The sequence below is a fragment of the Mandrillus leucophaeus genome, unplaced genomic scaffold, assembly GCF_000951045.1.
Source record: "Mandrillus leucophaeus isolate KB7577 unplaced genomic scaffold, Mleu.le_1.0 Scaffold133, whole genome shotgun sequence".
NCBI classification, from domain to species: domain Eukaryota; kingdom Metazoa; phylum Chordata; class Mammalia; order Primates; family Cercopithecidae; genus Mandrillus; species Mandrillus leucophaeus.
This window is the reverse complement of record NW_012101288.1, coordinates 1851635-1869462: the sequence shown is the minus strand read 5'-3', so window position 1 is coordinate 1869462 and position 17828 is coordinate 1851635. Positions and strand designations below refer to the sequence as shown.

General features: G+C 38.0%; 1 protein-coding gene across 1 annotated transcript in view; it reads left to right on the top strand.

Moving 5' to 3' along the window:
* Positions 1–17828, top strand: part of TAF2 (TAF2 RNA polymerase II, TATA box binding protein (TBP)-associated factor, 150kDa) — a 104282-nt gene that overhangs the window by 7256 nt on the left and 79198 nt on the right. Inside the window, 2 exon segments of the mRNA XM_011973021.1 lie at positions 5283–5443; positions 17426–17544. Coding sequence (XP_011828411.1) covers positions 5283–5443; positions 17426–17544 — 280 coding nt within the window.

Here is a 17828-nt window from a genome sequence, read left to right as displayed (position 1 = left end):
AGAGAAGAGAATTATAAACATAGCTGTTGTTTTTGTTTTTTGGTTTTTTTTTTGAGACGGAGTCTCGCTTTGTCCCCCAGGCTGGAGTGCAGTGGCTCGATCTCAGCTCGCTGCAACCTCTGCCTCCCGGGTTCAAGCAATTCTCTATCTCAGCCTCCTGAGTAGCTGGGATTATAGGCGCCCACCACCACGCCCAGCTAATTTTTTGTGTTTTTAGTAGAGATGGGGTTTCATCATCTTGGCCAGGCTGGTCTTGAGCTCCTGACCTCGTGATCCACCTGCCTTGGCCTCCGAATGTCCTGGGATTACAGGTGTGAGCCACCATCCCCAGTCGGGATTTTCTTTTCTATCATTGTCAGGCTGGAAATTTTCCACACTTTTATGCTGTACTTTCATTATAAAATGGAATGCCTTTAACAGTACCCAAGTCACCTCTTGAATGCTTTGCTGCCTAGACATTTCTTCTACCAGATACCCTAAATCATCTTTCGCAAGTTCAAAGTTCCACAGATCTCTAGGGCAGGGCAAAATACTGCCAGTCTCTATGCTAAAAATAACAAGAGTCACCTTTGCTTTAGTTCCCAACAAGTTCCTCATCTCCATCTGAGACCACCTCAGCCTGGACCTTATTGTCCATATCACTATCAGCATTTTGGTCAAAGCCATTCAACAAGTCTCTAGGAAGTTCCAAACTTTCCCGTATTTTCTTGTCTTCTTCTGAGCCCTCCAAACTGTTCCAGCCTCTGCCTGTTACCCAGTTCCAAAGTTGCTTCCACATTTTCAGGTAACTTTTTAGCAGCACCCCACTCTACTGGTAGCAGTTTACTGTATTGGTTCATTTTCATGCTGCTGGTAAAGACGTACCTGAGACTGGGCAGTTTACAAAGGAAATAGGTTTAATGGAGATCTTACAGTTCCACGTGGCTGGGGAAGCCTCACAATCATGGCAGAAGGCAAGGAGGAGCAAGTCATCTCTTACATGGATGGCGGCAGGCAAAAAGAGCTTGTGCAGAAAAATTCCCGTTTTTCAAACCGTCAGATTTCATGAGATTTATTCACTTTACGAGAACAGCACGGAAAGACTGACCCTCATGATTCAGTTACCCCTCACCATGTCTCACCCACAACACATGAGAATTCCAGATGAGATTTGGGTGGGGACACAGCCAGACCATATCAGGTAACTTCAGTGGAATGATGACTGCGTAAGTCATATTGTACTGAATGGAAGAGAGAGTTGGAACAGTGAACACATTGTACTTTTTCAAGAATTTCTCTTTTGAAGGTATGAGAGAAAGATGGCAAAACATTCATTTGAGGGTAGCAGAGATCTAAAGACTTTTAAAACTTTGAGTCTTGAACATATTTATAGGCATAGGAAAAACATTCTACAGAAAGGAAAGATTGTAATTATAGGAGAGAGACAAACTGATATTTCTGAGGATACTGTGGGGAGTGGGTGCTGAAGGACCTTTGGATGTATCATTCTTTTTTTTTTTTTTTTTTTTTTTTGAGACGGAGTCTCGCTCTGTCACCCAGGCTGGAGTACAGTGGCCGGATCTCAGCTCACTGCAAGCTCCGTCTCCCGGGTTTACGCCATTCTCCTGCCTCAGCCTCCCAAGTAGCTGGGACTACAGGCGCCTGCCACCTCGCCCGGGTAGTTTTTTGTATTTTTTAGTGGAGACGGGGTTTCACCGTGTTAGCCAGGATGGTCTCGATCTCCTGACCTCGTGATCCGCCCGTCTCGGCCTCCCAAAGTGCTGGGATTACAGGCTTGAGCCACCGCGCCCGGCCGGATATATCATTCTTAAACAGAAGGGAAAGATGGATACATGAAACAGAGGGGCAAGATAATTGGTAGTTGGCAGAGGAGTGGTTGAATTTAAGGATTTAGGGTGAAGGGAGTGCCAAGAAGATTGTGGTGAGAAACTGGAAGAAGTCAAGGACAGGAGGATTTCAGGCAATTGAACAGGAGGACTGGTAGAGAAGTAATGAGAAGGGTGAGGAGAGGCATTGTGGACATTTGAGTTCATGTCAGCATCAGAGCAGTTCTAAGCAGTGATGAAGTGCTTTTCAGAGTGTGATCTTGATTCTTCCTGAATGGAAGTGAAGATTGTAGGAATTGAGGTCAGAGAACTTTGAGGCAGTTTTATTGGTTGGATCAGACACATCTATATTCAAGTCACTTAGAGTGATGGGAGACGTGTGTTACAAAAGAAGAGTATGTGACCAGGTGCAGTATTTATACCTGTAATCCCAGTGCTCTGGGAGGCCGAGATAGGAGGGTCCTTGAGGCCAGAAGTTCCAGACCGGCTTGGGCAACATGATAAGACCCATCTCTAGAGAAAAAAATTTTTAATTAACCAGAAGTAGTAGTGCATGCCTGTAGTCCCCAGCTATTCTGGAGGCTGAGGTGAGAGGATCACTTGAGCCTGGGAGGTTGAGGCTGCAGTGTGCCATGATTGCTACACCGCACTCCAGCCTGGGTGACAGAATAAGACCTTGTCTCTGAAAAGAAAAAAAAAAGAGTATGAGCCTTCAGCAAATGTTGGGGAATTTCATAGACATTAATGAAGAAGCATAGAGGATAGTGTACCTGTAGAGCATGAACACAAAGGATAAACAGAAAAGAATAACAAAAGCATTTATTAAGCATATACTAGATGCCAGCTATAATTTTAAGTGTTTTCCATGTGGTAAGTTTTTCAGTTGTCTTTGTTTTTGTTTTGTTTTGTTTTTGAGATGTGATCTTGCTCTGTCACCCGTGTCGCAATCACGACTCGCTGCAGTCTCAACCTCCCAGGCTCAAGCAATCCTTCTACCTCAGCCTCCCCAGTAGCTGGAACTGCAGCCACCATGCCTGGCTAATTTTTTAGTAGTTTGTAGAGATAGGGTCTTGCTATATTGACCAGGCTGGTTCTGAACTCCTGGACTCAAGCAATCCTCCTGCCTCAGCCTCCCAAAGTGCTAGGATTACAGGAGTGAGCCCATGCCTGGCTGTTCGGTTGTCATAATAACACTAATAGGCCAGTAATGTCATTATTTTTTATGAAGAAACTGAGGCACAGTGAGCTGGAGTCACTAGCCCAAGATCATACAGTTACTAAGTGGTAGAGCTAGGATTTCTATACAGGGAGTCTACCTCCAAAACACCTGCTTTTAACGGTGACACCACACTGTCCTTAACCTTATAGTGTACATTAAATAAAATCCTATAAATGGCCTGGAAGTAGTTGTGGAAACTAGGAGAATGCCTATTTTCCACCACCCTCATTTATAGTGAGTGGGAGAGTAAGTAACTTCTTGTCTAGGAGGATTCAGGAGCCATTTCATTTAAGGCAAGAGGGTAGAGAGGGAGTTTTAGAAAAGGTTGAAAGGCACAAGGGGAATGTTTAAAATGGAATGTGGGCTCCAGGAGGATGGTTATCTGTGAAGTGGTGGGGAGAGAGCAAGAAGCAAGGAGTGAGAGGCTAGACGACCTGAGGGGCTTGCAGTTATGCCAGTGGCTAAGGGCAGCAGAGATTGAAGACTTGTAGAGTTAATGGGTCTGAATGTTTTGGGCAGGTGTAGGTTAGAGCCCTAGGCGGTGGCAGAGGCCTGATGGTGCAAGGAGACTGGGCTTTTCCTGTCTTCCTGAATTACATTTCATCATTCTATTATTGTTACCAGAGTTTAGAAAGCCAGATGCTGTTCTTATGTCTCACCCAAGTAGCAATTGACAGTACTTTCTTTAATCTTTTGTTTTGTAGTTGTCTTGGTTCTAATTCTTATCTTTCAGCTGATCCAAACTCTTTTAAATTTAGAATGGTCATTGGATGACAGATTCTAATTAAAAGGAATTCTGGTCATCCTTCCTACAGCTGTTCATAGTTTACACCTTTAAACACAAAATCTTCATCAACTGTATTTTGGACTTTGCCCTTTTGTTCTCTGTGTTTCTAACTCACAGATATGTGCAGATTGTTCTGATTTAAGAGTGTGTGGCTCTCCTCTTACCTGGGAATTGAGAACAAAGGGGCTACAGAATCTCTAGGCTTTCTTGAGCAGTTGGGGCTAAATGTTACCTAAAAACAACTTTGCATATTATTTAAAACCCTTGTACCCAGAGGCATTATGGCATAGTGGGATTTGTTTGGAATTATTTAGTTGTGTTTGAATCTCTATTCCCTACTTATTACTGACCTAATTTTTTTTTGCCTTTGTTATCTTATCTGTAAAAAGTTAACTTTTTAAAATACTTTACAGTAATATTTGTAGCTTCTTTGTAAAAAGTATAAAGTAGTCTCTTAGAGTTGGTATTAGGATTAGAGGGAACATAGGAAAGTATCTAGTGTAATGTCTGGTACATGGTAGCAGCCATTATAATCTAGTCCTCTATGGTTGCTATCTGAATTTTCTCTTAAATATTTCTGTTATAGCCTCTGAAATTTTTCTGTTCACTTTGGAGCCCCTGAAATACTGCAATTTCATGCCCTCCCTTGTTTTATGTTTGAGTATATCAGTTTTCAACCCAAGATATTAAAATCAATGAACATATATTCCGTGTTTAATCTGTTCGTCTTTCGCATTGATTCAATACAAGAGGGTGGTGAACAGTCTGTATTTAACTGTTTTTCATGTGTTGGACAAGAGACATTGCTAACATACAGCTAACACGGTAGAACTACATACGGCCTCTGACAGCTAACATGGTCGAACTACATACGGCCTCTGGACGACTTGATAGGAAGTGATCGAACACTGTGACGTATCTGCTGCTCCTGAATATAGCAGCAGATTTTTCCTACTTGCCTTGGTATCTTTTGTAGCTCTTGCCATTTTACGTGTCCTAATTTACTCATGAGCAGAAACTCATACTTGTTGCTTTCAGTGGTATCATTTTTTACCCCTTTTTTTCTGACATGTTCTTTCACTCATCAACCTTCTGGTTTTGATTCTCTTTCTGCTCTGTCATTTTTTTTTTCTTCCCTTTTTAGATCCTAGTCTGTTTAAAAATTCTGGTTTTTGAGAGTAGCGAGCCCTTTTACTTTTTTCTGACTGCCTAATTTTCACTAATCGTGAATATGAACCACCAGGATGATAAAGTATACATAATTCACACCCATTCAGTCACTAGGACAATCATGTTTGAAAGTAAGATACTTGGAGAGCATACATATGTATGTAGCTATTTGGGATTTTGTGTCTGGAGTGTAATATGTTTGTAAGTGGTAAAAATAAAAGAAATATATTCTGAAACATACCAGTCTTTGTAATGAAGTTGTTATTCTCTATCTTTGCAGGGATTTGTGGAACTGACTGTATTTCCCACAGTTGCAAACTTGAATAGAATCAAGTTGAACAGTAAACAGTGTAGAATATACCGAGTAAGGATCAATGATTTAGAGGCTGCCTTTATTTACAATGACCCAACCTTGGAAGTTTGTCACAGTGAATCAAAACAGTAAGTTATGCACTTTAAAAGTCATTATTTTTAACAGTTTTGAAAAAATGTTTTTAATGATTGGATTAGTTTTTCTGGAAGTATTTTTTTTTTTAACATTGTTACTAGGCTTTGAATCCCAATCTTTTTGATCTGTTTTACCACTCTGTACATTTGGTTCAAGTGATTTTGCTAGCTGTGCCCAACGTAGTTACTAAGTTTCCCTTCTGCATGTTAAAACTGTAAGGAAGTATTATCTGGGAACTGTAAGTAGATTTTCTTAGTTTTTTTTTTTTTTTTTTTTTTTTTTTTACTTTTACTGTTTCTCTTAACTATTTACTTCATAAATATTGAAAGTAATTTTCAGTGGGTTAGATGGTCACTGTAATCTGTAGACCAGAGGCTACTTCAAAATATTCTGTGAAATATTCTATTGAAAGGTCTTAGAAAGTAGCTAATGAAATTGACTGCCTTAAACTATCTTATATTAGGTCTAAAGTAGCTTATTTCTTCACCTTAAATAAATACTACATCTATTGAGGCTACTTCTAGTTTTTATCATTAAATATGTATTGCTGTTATCAGTTTTATGTTCTACTTTTTGTATTTCATAGTTTGTTTCCATTTTCTGTGTGTTTGTGTGCTTCATTTTTTGTCATCTTTATGGTTAAATAATACTCCATTTGTTCAGTGTACTATAGTTTGTATAATTATTCTCCAGTTGTTTGGCATTTTGCAGTCGTAAGTGGTGAGTGAATGTTTTGGCACATACAAATTTTTTCCCTTTGATTATTTTACTTGTCATTTCTAATGGCTCTTTTCAGTATTTTACCTGATTGTGCCCTAGTATTTAAATTTATGCTAATTTAAACACTATCAATACATGTGAGGACACTTACTTTTTCAAAGCTTTGATAACATTGGGTTATGTTATTTCTGTGATTCCTTGTGTTTAGGGGTAGGATGCCAAAACTTTATCATAAACTTTTTAGTCGAGATGATGTTTTAACTAGTCTAGATGTATAATGCCTTAAGGCAGCAGTTCTTAAAGTGTGATTCCCAGACAAGCATCAACTGGGAACTTGTTCGACTGACCAGTTCTCAAACAATACCCTAGACCTGAATCAGAAATTGTGGATAGGCTCCTACAGTTTGTGTTTTAACAAGCTTGCCAGGTAATTCTGATACAGACCGAAGCTTGAGAACCACTGCCATAAGGAATTGCAAAGGTTTACAAGGGCGGCTTGTTTTTAGATGTATTTATGGTCCCAATAATCATTGGTTTAAAATCTTTCACATTTAGAGAGGAGATACACAAATGGGATTGGAAAAATTCAGGGAATCCCTGATTTACTCCTGTAACTTTCCATTTCACAAAGGTGAGTTGTTGAAATTACATCGCTTTTAAAGCCACATTTGTAGAACTGACATAAAAAGACTGATTACAAAATTATCTGCATCCCTTTTCCCCCAGAAAACAAAAACAAAAACTTCTGCCTTTGAGGAGGTTAGTATACACCACTAATAAATGGAAAGATCACCTGATGAAGAGCAGATAGAGGACCCATTACCTTGCCGGAAGGTCAAAATATCCACCCTATCCAGCCTAGAACTCTGCATTTGATAATAGGGCAAGGTACCTGTTTGTCGGTCACAAAACACAGCGTCTTTACATCTTTTTTACTAATAATTTGTTGTTGCTGCCCAGGTCTCAAGATAATCTGTTAAGTGTAATGACAGGACTCTTGGTCTGTTAAGGAAGCAAGCTTTACTTTGCTCTTTTTATTTTGATGATATTCCCTAAACATTTTCCCTAAAATTTTTCTCTAGTGATATTCCCTAAATTTTTTCTCTAGCGATAATGGAAGATGCCTCATTACTTTTAGTGTTCTAAGTCAGTGGTTTCGTGGAAGACAGTTTTTCCATGGACCAGGGGGCAGAGGGCGTTTTGGATGAAACTTCCACCTGAGATCATCAGGCATTAGATTCTCATAAGTAGCGTGTGATCTATATCTCTTGCATGCGCAGTTCACAATAGAGTTTGGGCTCCTATGAGAATCTGGTGCTGTTGGTGATCCGACAGGAGGCAGAGCTCAGAAGGTAATGCTTGCTCACCCGCTACTCATCTCCTGCGGTGTGGCCTGGTTCCTAACACGCCACAGACCTGTATATATTTATAATTTAAAGAATGAAGAGGAAGTTCTAAAAGAGAATCTTTTCAAAGGTTAGGCTAGGAAATTGGGAAAGATGGAATATATTTAAAATTTTTCATTCAACTAGAACCATAGCTCTGTTGGCCATGGCCACTTAGTAAATGCTTGACTAAGAATTGACTAGTATGCATGACTATCCCTGCTTTTTTGCTTAGCTTTAGAATCTTTATTACTCTTTAAGAGAGGTGATTTTCGTATTTTTGCTTCTGTTTATCCTGTGAATTATTCAAAAAGAAATTGATTTTAGAGTTTTATTAGACATAAGTTTTAGAAAGTAGCTAATGAAATTAGCATGAAGGGTAAGCAAGTATAGGATGGTGGTGGATATTCACTATTAAGTTACTGCACAATTCCTAGAGGAAAACTGCAGATTTGTGTCTTATATTTCTGATTGCCGTAGCAAAGAGGGTTTTTAAGATTCATAAGACATGACAAAAACACACCAATTATTCAGAAGAAATATTATGTTTATTGGCAGTTAGATGTGAAAAAGACCTGTGAAAGATGTTACTTTTAAAGAGAACTTTGGGAAAGGCAGGTAGCTAAGGCCTTTAGCATGCTCCTAGATGCTTCTGTTACTTATTTCTGAAATAACTTTCCTTCTTTAATGAACCAATAAAGCTAAAACAGAAATTAACTATAGTAGTTTTGAAATTAAAAGTGAAACTTCAAATTCAGTAGTAAATTTGATTTTACTATTGATTTTACATACAAGTATGTCTTAACACTGAGAGAAGTAATGTACTATACTATTTAATCACATTTTATTATTTTAAAGTTAAGGTGCCATGCCCTCCCTATTTTTGATTGAAAGAGTGTGTTTACAATGGTTGAGATTCAGCTCCTTTGAACTGTAGGGGAATGTAAGGAAAAGAAACATTTGGATAAGAGGCTGAAAGGCATTTCTATCTATTTTATCCAACTGTTAGCTGACATGTTACATTACGTATACTAACAATTTAAAAACATATTGGTTATGTAATATGTATAAGCAGCTGTCTTTTTGCTTTACAGTTTCTCAGTAAAATAATTCAGCACTTGAAATTTTCCTACATATATTTTGTGTGTGAATCTTATGGATTGTAGATAGATTGTAGATTGTCTCCACAGGAGCTACAGCGCTTCAGTGTTTTTGTTTTTGCTGTACTTCTCTTTTCTTAGAAAAAGTTAAATGTAGACTTTGTCAGGGAGACTTTAACCTACGTGACTGATAGCTCTTTTTCCTCTTTGTTTTATTCCTAGATAGGCTTTGCCACTTTTTCTTTTTCTTTTTTTATTTAAGACCAAGTCTCCCTCTATCGTCCAAGCTGGAGTGCAGTGGTGCTATCTCTGCTCACTGCAACCTTCGCCTCTAGGTTCAAGTGATTCTCCTGCCTCACCCTCCTGAGTAGCTGGGATTATAGGCACGTGCTACTACACCTGGCTAATTTTTGTATTTTTAGTAGAGACAGGGTTTCACCATGTTGGTCAGGTTGATCTCGAACTTGTGACCTTGTGATCTGCTTGCCTTGGCTTCCCAAAGTTCTGGGATTACAGGCGTGAGCCACTGCATCTGGCCAGGCTTTTCCACTTTGAGAAGCCCCCAACCTTTTTTTTGTTTGTTTGTTTTTTAAGACAGAGTCTTGTTCTGTTGTCCAGGCTGGAATGCAGTGGCACAATCTCGGCTCACTGCAACTTCCTCCTCCTGGATTCAAGCGATTCTCCTGCCTCAGCTTCCCTAGTAGCTGGTACTACGGGTGCGCGCCAGCACACCCAGCTAATTTTTTGTTTGTTTTTTGTTTTTGTTTTTGTATTTTTGGTAGAGACAGGGTTTCAGCCCATTGGCCAGGCTGGTCTCGAACTCCTGACCTCATGATCTGCCCGCCTCAGCCTCCCAAAGTGCTGGGATTACAGGTGTGAGCCACCACGTCCAGCCGAGAAGCCCCTTTTTATTTTACTTGAAATGTCCCAACTTTTCAGTGTCAAAAATGAGTTTAATTTCCACCAAGGAGTGGCAGCGGAAATGAAATTACCTATTTTAGTATATAAATGAAGTAATTATCCAGTTATAATTTTTTTTTAAATTGCTGGGTTTGGTTTTTTTAATATTTTGTAGATTCTATATTTTAATGCAGACTTCTACATGGAGCTTTAACATTATTTCATTAATGTCATGTAATTATAAATTGGTAATTCCCTTATTGATTATGGTTAAGTAATATCAATATTTTAACTCAGCTACAATGATGCACTGCCAGTTGATTTATTAGTATTAGAATTAAGTTATCTTAGAGTTGGAGGGACATTAGCGTTCATTTAGTCTAAAATTCAACATGAAGCCTTACTATATTTCATTTTCTGCTTGAATACTTCCAGTTCGGCAGGGCTCATAATATATTTTTCTTAATTTTTTTATTTTTATATTTTTAAAGACAGAACCTTGCTCTGTCACCCAGGCTGGAATGCAGTGGTACGATCATAGCTTACTACAGCCTTGAACTCCTGCACTCAAGCCATCCTCTGCCTTAGCTTCTCAAGTAGCTGGGACAATATGTGCCCGCCACCACGTTTGGTTAATTAATTTTTTTTAAATTTTTTACTGGATGCATGGTCTCACTATGTTGCCTAAACTGGTTTTGAACTCCTGGCCTCAAGTGGTCCTTCTGCCTTGGTCTCCCAAAGTGCCGCAGTTACAGATGTGAGCCACCATGCCTGGTCCTCATTATATTTTAAAGCACCCCTTTCATTATTTCTAAATGCTGGAAAGTTCTTTATTACATTGAGCTACAGTTTGTTTTGTCTTAATAGTCACAAACTTAATCCTAACTAAATAAATACCTTTCCCCTAAGTTTTCTTTTCTTCAGGCTACAGAATTATTGAGATTATTCTCAACCATTCCTCATGTTAGAAACTCTTTCTCAATTTATTTCCATCCTCTTTGTCCTTCTCTGGATAATCTCAGATTTGATACTGTGTTTTCTTAAATGTGGTAATCCCTGAACTCTAGATATGGTTCTTCCTATTTGGACTAGATCAGTATATACATTTCAGTAGATCCATTTTGTCCTTTATCTAGATAAAGTATTTCTAGTAGCTTGAAACTCATTCGCCTTTTAAAAGTTGTTTTAGAATTAAAAATCACAAACCAAATATCCACTGTCCTCAAGAGAATCACCTAACACCCACAAGGATTCTTGCAGACTCACGGTAAAGGGGTGGAAAAACATATACCATGCAAATAGAAACCAAAATCAAGCAGGAGTAGCTGTTCTTTTATATCAGATAAAACACATTAAAGCAACATGAATAGACTTTTGTTAAAAGAAGATATACAAATAGCCAACACATATTAAAGAAATTCTCAACATCACTAATGATCAGGGAAATGCAAATTAAAACCACAATGACATACCCCTTATCCCAGCCAGAATGGCCATTATGAAAAAGTAAAAACAAAGAAAAAAAGCCATAGATGTTGGCATGGATATGATGAAAAGGGAATGCTTATACACTGCTGGTGAGAGTGTAAATGAGTACAACCTGTGTGGAAAACAGTACGGAGAGTTCAAGTAGATCTACCATTTGATCTAGCGTTCTCACTACTGGCTATCTATTCAAAGGAAAATAAGTCCCTATGTCAAAAAAGACATCTACATGTCTATGTTTATTGCAGCACGATTCACAATTGCAAAGATATGGAACCAGTCTAAGTCCACATTAACTGATGAGTGGATAAAGGAAATGTGGTGTGTATACACATGTAAGTATACATACACACCACATATATATACACACACACACACATATATACATACATACACACACACACACACCCCCCATGGGATACTACTCAGCCATAAAAAAGTAACAAAATGTCTTTTGTAGCAACGTGACTGGAACTGGAGGCCACTATTCTGAGTGAAGTAACTCGGAAATGGAAAATCAAATACCATATGTTCTCTTTTTTTATTTGTATGTTGAAATCTAAACCATCAGAGTATTCGAGACTAAGCTATGGGTATGTGAAGACATACAGAGTGATATGTCTGGATATTGGAGACTCAGAAGCAGGGAGGAGGGAGAGATTTTTAAAATGACATATTGGGTACAATGTACACTACTTGGGCAACAGGTACACTAAAATCTCAGACTTTCCTTTTGTAGAATTCATCTATGTAACCAAAAACCACTTGTACACAAAAAGCTATTGAAATTAAAAAAAAAAAAAAATGAGGCAGCAATCACATTCTGCTTCCTGCCTTGAACTATCTATTCATGCCTTGAAACTTCTTGTTATGGCCCAGGTAGTTAGTTAACCTAACAGTGTCACATAGGATACTATAACCCAGACCCTATAGCTTAAAAATGTGTAACCAATCACTAATCAATGTTATTTCTTTAAACCCGTGAGAATCCCTGACAGACTGTTTTGTGTCAACCCACTTCCTGTCCCTCTTTTTTGTCGTTAAAAACTTGGATGCAACAGAGTTTAAATGGAGGTCATATCCAAGGTTACTTGGGTAAGTCTTCTGAGCAGCTGTTGTCACTTTGGCTCACATAAACTCTCTAAATTTAAAAAAAATAAAAAAGTTGCATTAGTAGTTGGATCAAATTTGAACTTGTAAGCAGTGAAACCCTTAGGTTTTTTCATAGGAAAACCTGGTAAGGTAGATTTTTCACTCAGCAGCCTATGTCACGGTTCCAGGTTAAATTTTGTTTTGCTTATTTTTAGAGTCATCCTTATTCATTGTGGTTTTGGCTTATTACTTGCATTTTTCAGTTTGTGCAAATGTATCGAGCTGTTGGCTAGGGTGTATGTAGCTTTCTGATTTACTTCCATAAAAGTTAACTTCTATAAAAAAATTTTTAAATAGAGGGAAAGTTTACAAATAAATGAAACTGAAGTTTTATAAAATCTGCACCTATAGTTTTAAGAGGCAAATGTTCTTTATTTGATAAAGGATTATCAGATTATATTAATTTAATATGGATATTTAAAATTCTTAGAGAAAATTATATCTATTCCCTTAATTTACTAATTTTTCAATATCTATAGCGTTTCTTCTCTTTAAGTTGCATTCCTGTAAGGAGGATTGAGAGATGGGGATGGTAGGAGTTATAGGGCAAGGACATATTAAATACTTTGTAGTCATTATTATTCTGAAGATTGAAAACACATTATAATTTTATACTGTAATTTTTGACTTCTGTGAAGTTATGAAAGAAAACATTTGATTTGTATATTGAAATGTAAACCATCAGATTATTTGAGACTGACTTCCCAGTTGATTCCATTTATAATAACTCATTTTATTTGGATCACTTCACCTTTTCTCAGGAAATGAGGAGATTAAATGAAAATAATTTCCGATAAAAAAACTAATAACTCTAATATGTAATGTTTAAATCTGGCTTTCTTTTTATATAATAGTTATTTTATTTTTGCATTTCCCTGATAACTTGGGGGGGAATACAGGTTTTACAATCATCAAATTTTATGTTTTTGAAATTTTATTGAAAATAAATTATACTCTGTAGATAAAACAGTCGTTAAAATTAGATGGTGCGTGCGTTAAGTGCTGACAAGGATTTGGAGCAACTGGCACGTTCAGATCTTGCTGCTAGCGATGCAGAATGGTACTACTCTTCTGAGAGTTTTGTAGATTTTTAGAAAGTTAAATGTGTTTACCATATGACTCAGTAGTCCCACTGTTAGGTATTTGTACTACAGAGATGAAGCTTATATTCACACAAAAACCTGTACACAAGTGTTCATAACAGTTTTATTTCATACTTCCAAAGCGGAAAATAACCTAAATTCCCTTCAGCTGGTCAATGGATCAACAAACTGCTACAGTCTCTACAATATAATACCACTCAATGGCAAAAGGATCAAATTATTAATATATGTAACAACTTGGATGAATTTCAAAAACCTAGTGACACAAGCCAGTCTCAAAAGGTAGCATTCTATGTGATTCCATTTATTTGACAAAAGGATAGCATAAGGGACTTTTTGGGGATGACAGAGCTGTTCTATATCCTGATTTTGGTGGCTAACTGAATCTGTACATATGTTGAATTTTATACAACTGTAGACCCCCAGAAAAGGTTTTTTTTTTTTTGTATGATAATTTTAAAAAAACCCACAGGTGTACCTCCTTTTATTGTGCTTTGCTCTATTGTGCCTCGCAGATACCGTTTTTTCACAAATTGAAGGTTTGTGATAACCTTGCATCAAGAAAGTTTATCAGTGCCGTTTTTCCAACAACACATGCTCATTTCATGTCTCCATGTCACATTTTTGTAATTCTTGCAATATTTCAAACTTTTTCATTATTATATCTGTTAAGGTAATCTGTGATCAGAGATCTTTGATATTACAATTGTAATTGTTTTGGGGATGCCACAGATGGCATCCATATCAGATGGCAAACTTAAATGATAAACATTGTGTGTGTTCTGACTACTCTGTGGACCAGCTGTTCCCTGTCTCTGTCCCCCTCCTCGGGCCTCCCTATTTGCTGAGACACACAATATTGAAATTAGGTCAATTAATAACCCTACAATGGCCTCTGAACATGCAAGTGAAAGGAAGAGCCTCATATCTCTCACCTTGAACCAAAAGCTATAGAAATGGTGAAGCTTAGGGAGGAAGGCCAAAAGCTGGGCCTCTTGGCGCCAGTTAGCTAAGTTGTGACTGCAAAGGAAAAGTTCTTAAAGGAAATTAAAAGTACTGCTCCAATGAATACACAAATGATAAGAAAATGGAACAGCCTTATTGCTGATGAGGAGAAGGTTTTAAAGATCTGGATAGAAGATCAAACAGCCACACCATCCCTTAAGACCAAGCCTAATCCAGAGCAAGACCCTAACTCTCTTCAGTTCTGTGAATGCTGAGAAGTAAGGAAGCTGCAGAAGAACATTTTGAAGCTAGGAGAGGCTGGTTCATGAGGTTTAAGAAAAGAAACTTTGTCCATAACATGAAAGTGCAAGGTGAAGCAACAAGTGCTGATATAGAAGCTACAGCAAGTTATCTAGAAGATTTAGCTAAGGTTTTTGATAAAGGTTGCTACACTAAGCAACAGATTTTCAATGTAGATGAAACAACCTTCTACTAGAAGAAGATGCTATCTAGAACTTTCCCAGCTAAAAAGAAGTCAGTGCCTGGCTTCAAAGGACAGGCTGACTCTTTTATTAGGGGCTAATGCAGCTGGGGACTTTTAAGTTAAAGCCAATGCTCATTTACCATTCCAAAAAATCCTGCAGCCCTTAACAATTATGCTAAATCTATTCTGCCTGTTCTCTGTAAATGAAGCAACAAAGCCTGGATGACAACAGGTGTTCACAGTATGGCTTACTGAATTGAATATTTTAAGCCCACTGTTGAGATTTCTGGTCAGAACAAGAGTCCTTTTAATATGGTACTGCTTATTGACAAGACACCTGGTTACCCAAGAGCTCTGATGGAGATGTACTAGGAGATTAATACTGTTTTTATGTGTGCTAACATAACATCTATTCTGCAGCCTGTAGATTAAGGAGTAATTTCTACTTTCAAGTCTTATTATTTAAGAAATGCATTTCATAAGGCTATAGCTGCCATAGGTAGTGATTCCTCTGAGGCATCTGGACAAAGTCAGTTGAAACCCTGAAAAGGATTCACCATTCTGGATGCCATTAAGGACATTGATGATTTAGGGAGGAGATCAAAACATCAACATGAACAAGAGTTTGGAAGAAGTTGATTCCAAACCTCATGGATGACTTTGAGGGATTTAGAGAAGGAAGTAACTGCAGTTGTGGTAGAAATAGCAATGAAACTAGAATTAGAAGTGGAGCCTGAAGGGAAGACTGAATTGCTGCAATCTTATGATACAACTTTAATGAATGGAGGGGTTGCTGCTTATGGATGAGCAAAGAAACTGGTTTCTTGAGATGGGATCTACTGGTGAAGATGCTCTGAACATTTTTGGAATGTCAGTGTTCATTGTCAACAATATTTACTTAACAGAAATAAATTATTAAAATATATTGAGAAGTCTTTTCACTTTCAGAACTCTATGCTTTGTAGTTGTTACCTTGAATAGTTGTTAAAGCCATAGTTATGTTATATCCTTCGTAACTGGTAGAGAGATGGATGAAGATGGAGAAGGAATGACCTCTGTCAAGTTAAGAGTCTATAGCCTTAATGTTTCTTTAATGGCTTTTCCCATTTTATTTTTCCTTTGATTATTCCGTAGAGTATTTGGAACTTGTCTTTTTATTTTTTTTTTTAATTTTTTTGAGACAGAGTCTCACTCTGTTGCCCAGGTTGGAGTGGAGTGGTGCAGTCTCAGCTCACTGCAACTTCTGCCTCCTGGGCTCCAGCGATTCTCGTGCCTCAGCCTCCTGAGTAACTAGGATTACAGGCATGCACCACCATGCCTGGCTAATTTTTGTATTTTTAGTAGAGACAGGGTTTTGTCATATTGGCTGGGCTGGACTCGAACTCCTGGCCTCAGGTGACTCACCACCTCTGCCTCCCAAAGTGCTGGGATTATAGGCGTGAGCCACCGTGCCTAGCTCAAACTTGTCTTTTAACTAGATGAAAAAATTATTAAGCTATGGGAATGTCACTAATTTCACCTTGTGGCTACACCTAATGACAGGATGGCAGACACAAAGGTGTACAATAAGGATGTGGCTCATGGTGTTTGTGTATTTCATCTTGTATTCTTGCCCTTCCCATTCCATATCTTTTTTCTGTCTTTCATTTCTTTTGTATTTTTTTTAACTAATTTCAGCGAGGAAATGTAATATGTGTATATATACACATATAAGTTGCTTTTATGGGGTACAGTTTAAAAACCAGTTGAGAACAACATTTTCACATTTCCGTAAGACTTCATCATATTGTTTTCATCAAATGGGAAATAAGGTCAGATAACTGTGGAACAAATATTTTTGTAGTAGTCTCTCCTGACATAGTGAATATAACAGTGAGTCTGCTGAAAATTCTCTGCTTCATTAAGCTTACATTGTGATGCACTAATGGGTGGAGGTAGGTGCTATTACATTGTGAGGAATTGAGTCCCATCCTGATTTGTTTTCGACGTCTTAATTTTTGTCAAATTATAAAGCTTGTTGAATCCATTCAATTTTTTGCCAGATTGATAGGGAATAATTATTTATTCAATTCTTCACGTATTCTTTACATTTATATCAAAATAGTATAGTGGCTTTGGCATTCCAAAATTAACAAAGAATGTGATAGTCATAGTAATAGTCATGTAACTTGGTGAGTAGAATATATATTCTGTTGTTTTCATAGTTTAATAGTTTTTAACATGGTGAGTAGAACAAACCATTACTTGGCTAAAGAGTGTTTTTAGGAATTATATAAGAAGATAAAATGCTTACAAACAATTGGTATCAACTGATATTTAAGAAAATGCTCAGAGGCCGGGTGTGGTGGCTCATGCCTGTAATCAGAGGCACTTTGGGAGGCCAAGGAGAATGGGTCACTAGAGGTTAAGAGTTTGAGACCAGCCTGACCAACATGGTGAAACACCATCTCTACTAAAAATACAAAAATTAGCCGGTTGTGGTGATGGGTGCCTGTAATCCCAGCTACTCGGGAGGCTGAGGGACGAGAATGCTTGAACCTGGGAGGTGGAGGTTGCAGTGAGTTGAGATGCTGCCACTGAACTCTGGCCTGGGTAACAGAGTGAGACTTCATCTCAAAAAAAAAAAAGGAAAAAGAAAATGCTTGGTAAGATATATGCCTTATTATCTTATTATTAAAAGTTGGCTCTTTTTTTTCCCCAGGAGAAACCTCAATTATTTTTCCAATGCTTATGCAGCTGCAGTTAGTGCGGTGGACCCTGATGCAGGAAATGGAGAACTTTGCATTAAGGTTCCATCAGAGCTGTGGAAACACGTTGATGGTAAAGCACCAAGAATATATTGACTGTATACTAAAATCATGTTAGATTCAGAGACTAGAGAATTTTACATGAAGACTAATGATGCTGGCTAGGCACGGTGCCTCCTACCCGTAATCCCAGCACTTTGGGAGGCCAAGGCGGGCGGATCACCTAAGATTAGGAGTTCAAGACCAGCCTGGCCAACGTGGCAAAACCCCGTCTCTACTAAAAATACAAAAATTAGCCAGGCATGGTGGTGGGCGCCTGTAATCCCAGCTACTCAGGAGGCTGAGGCAGGAGAATTG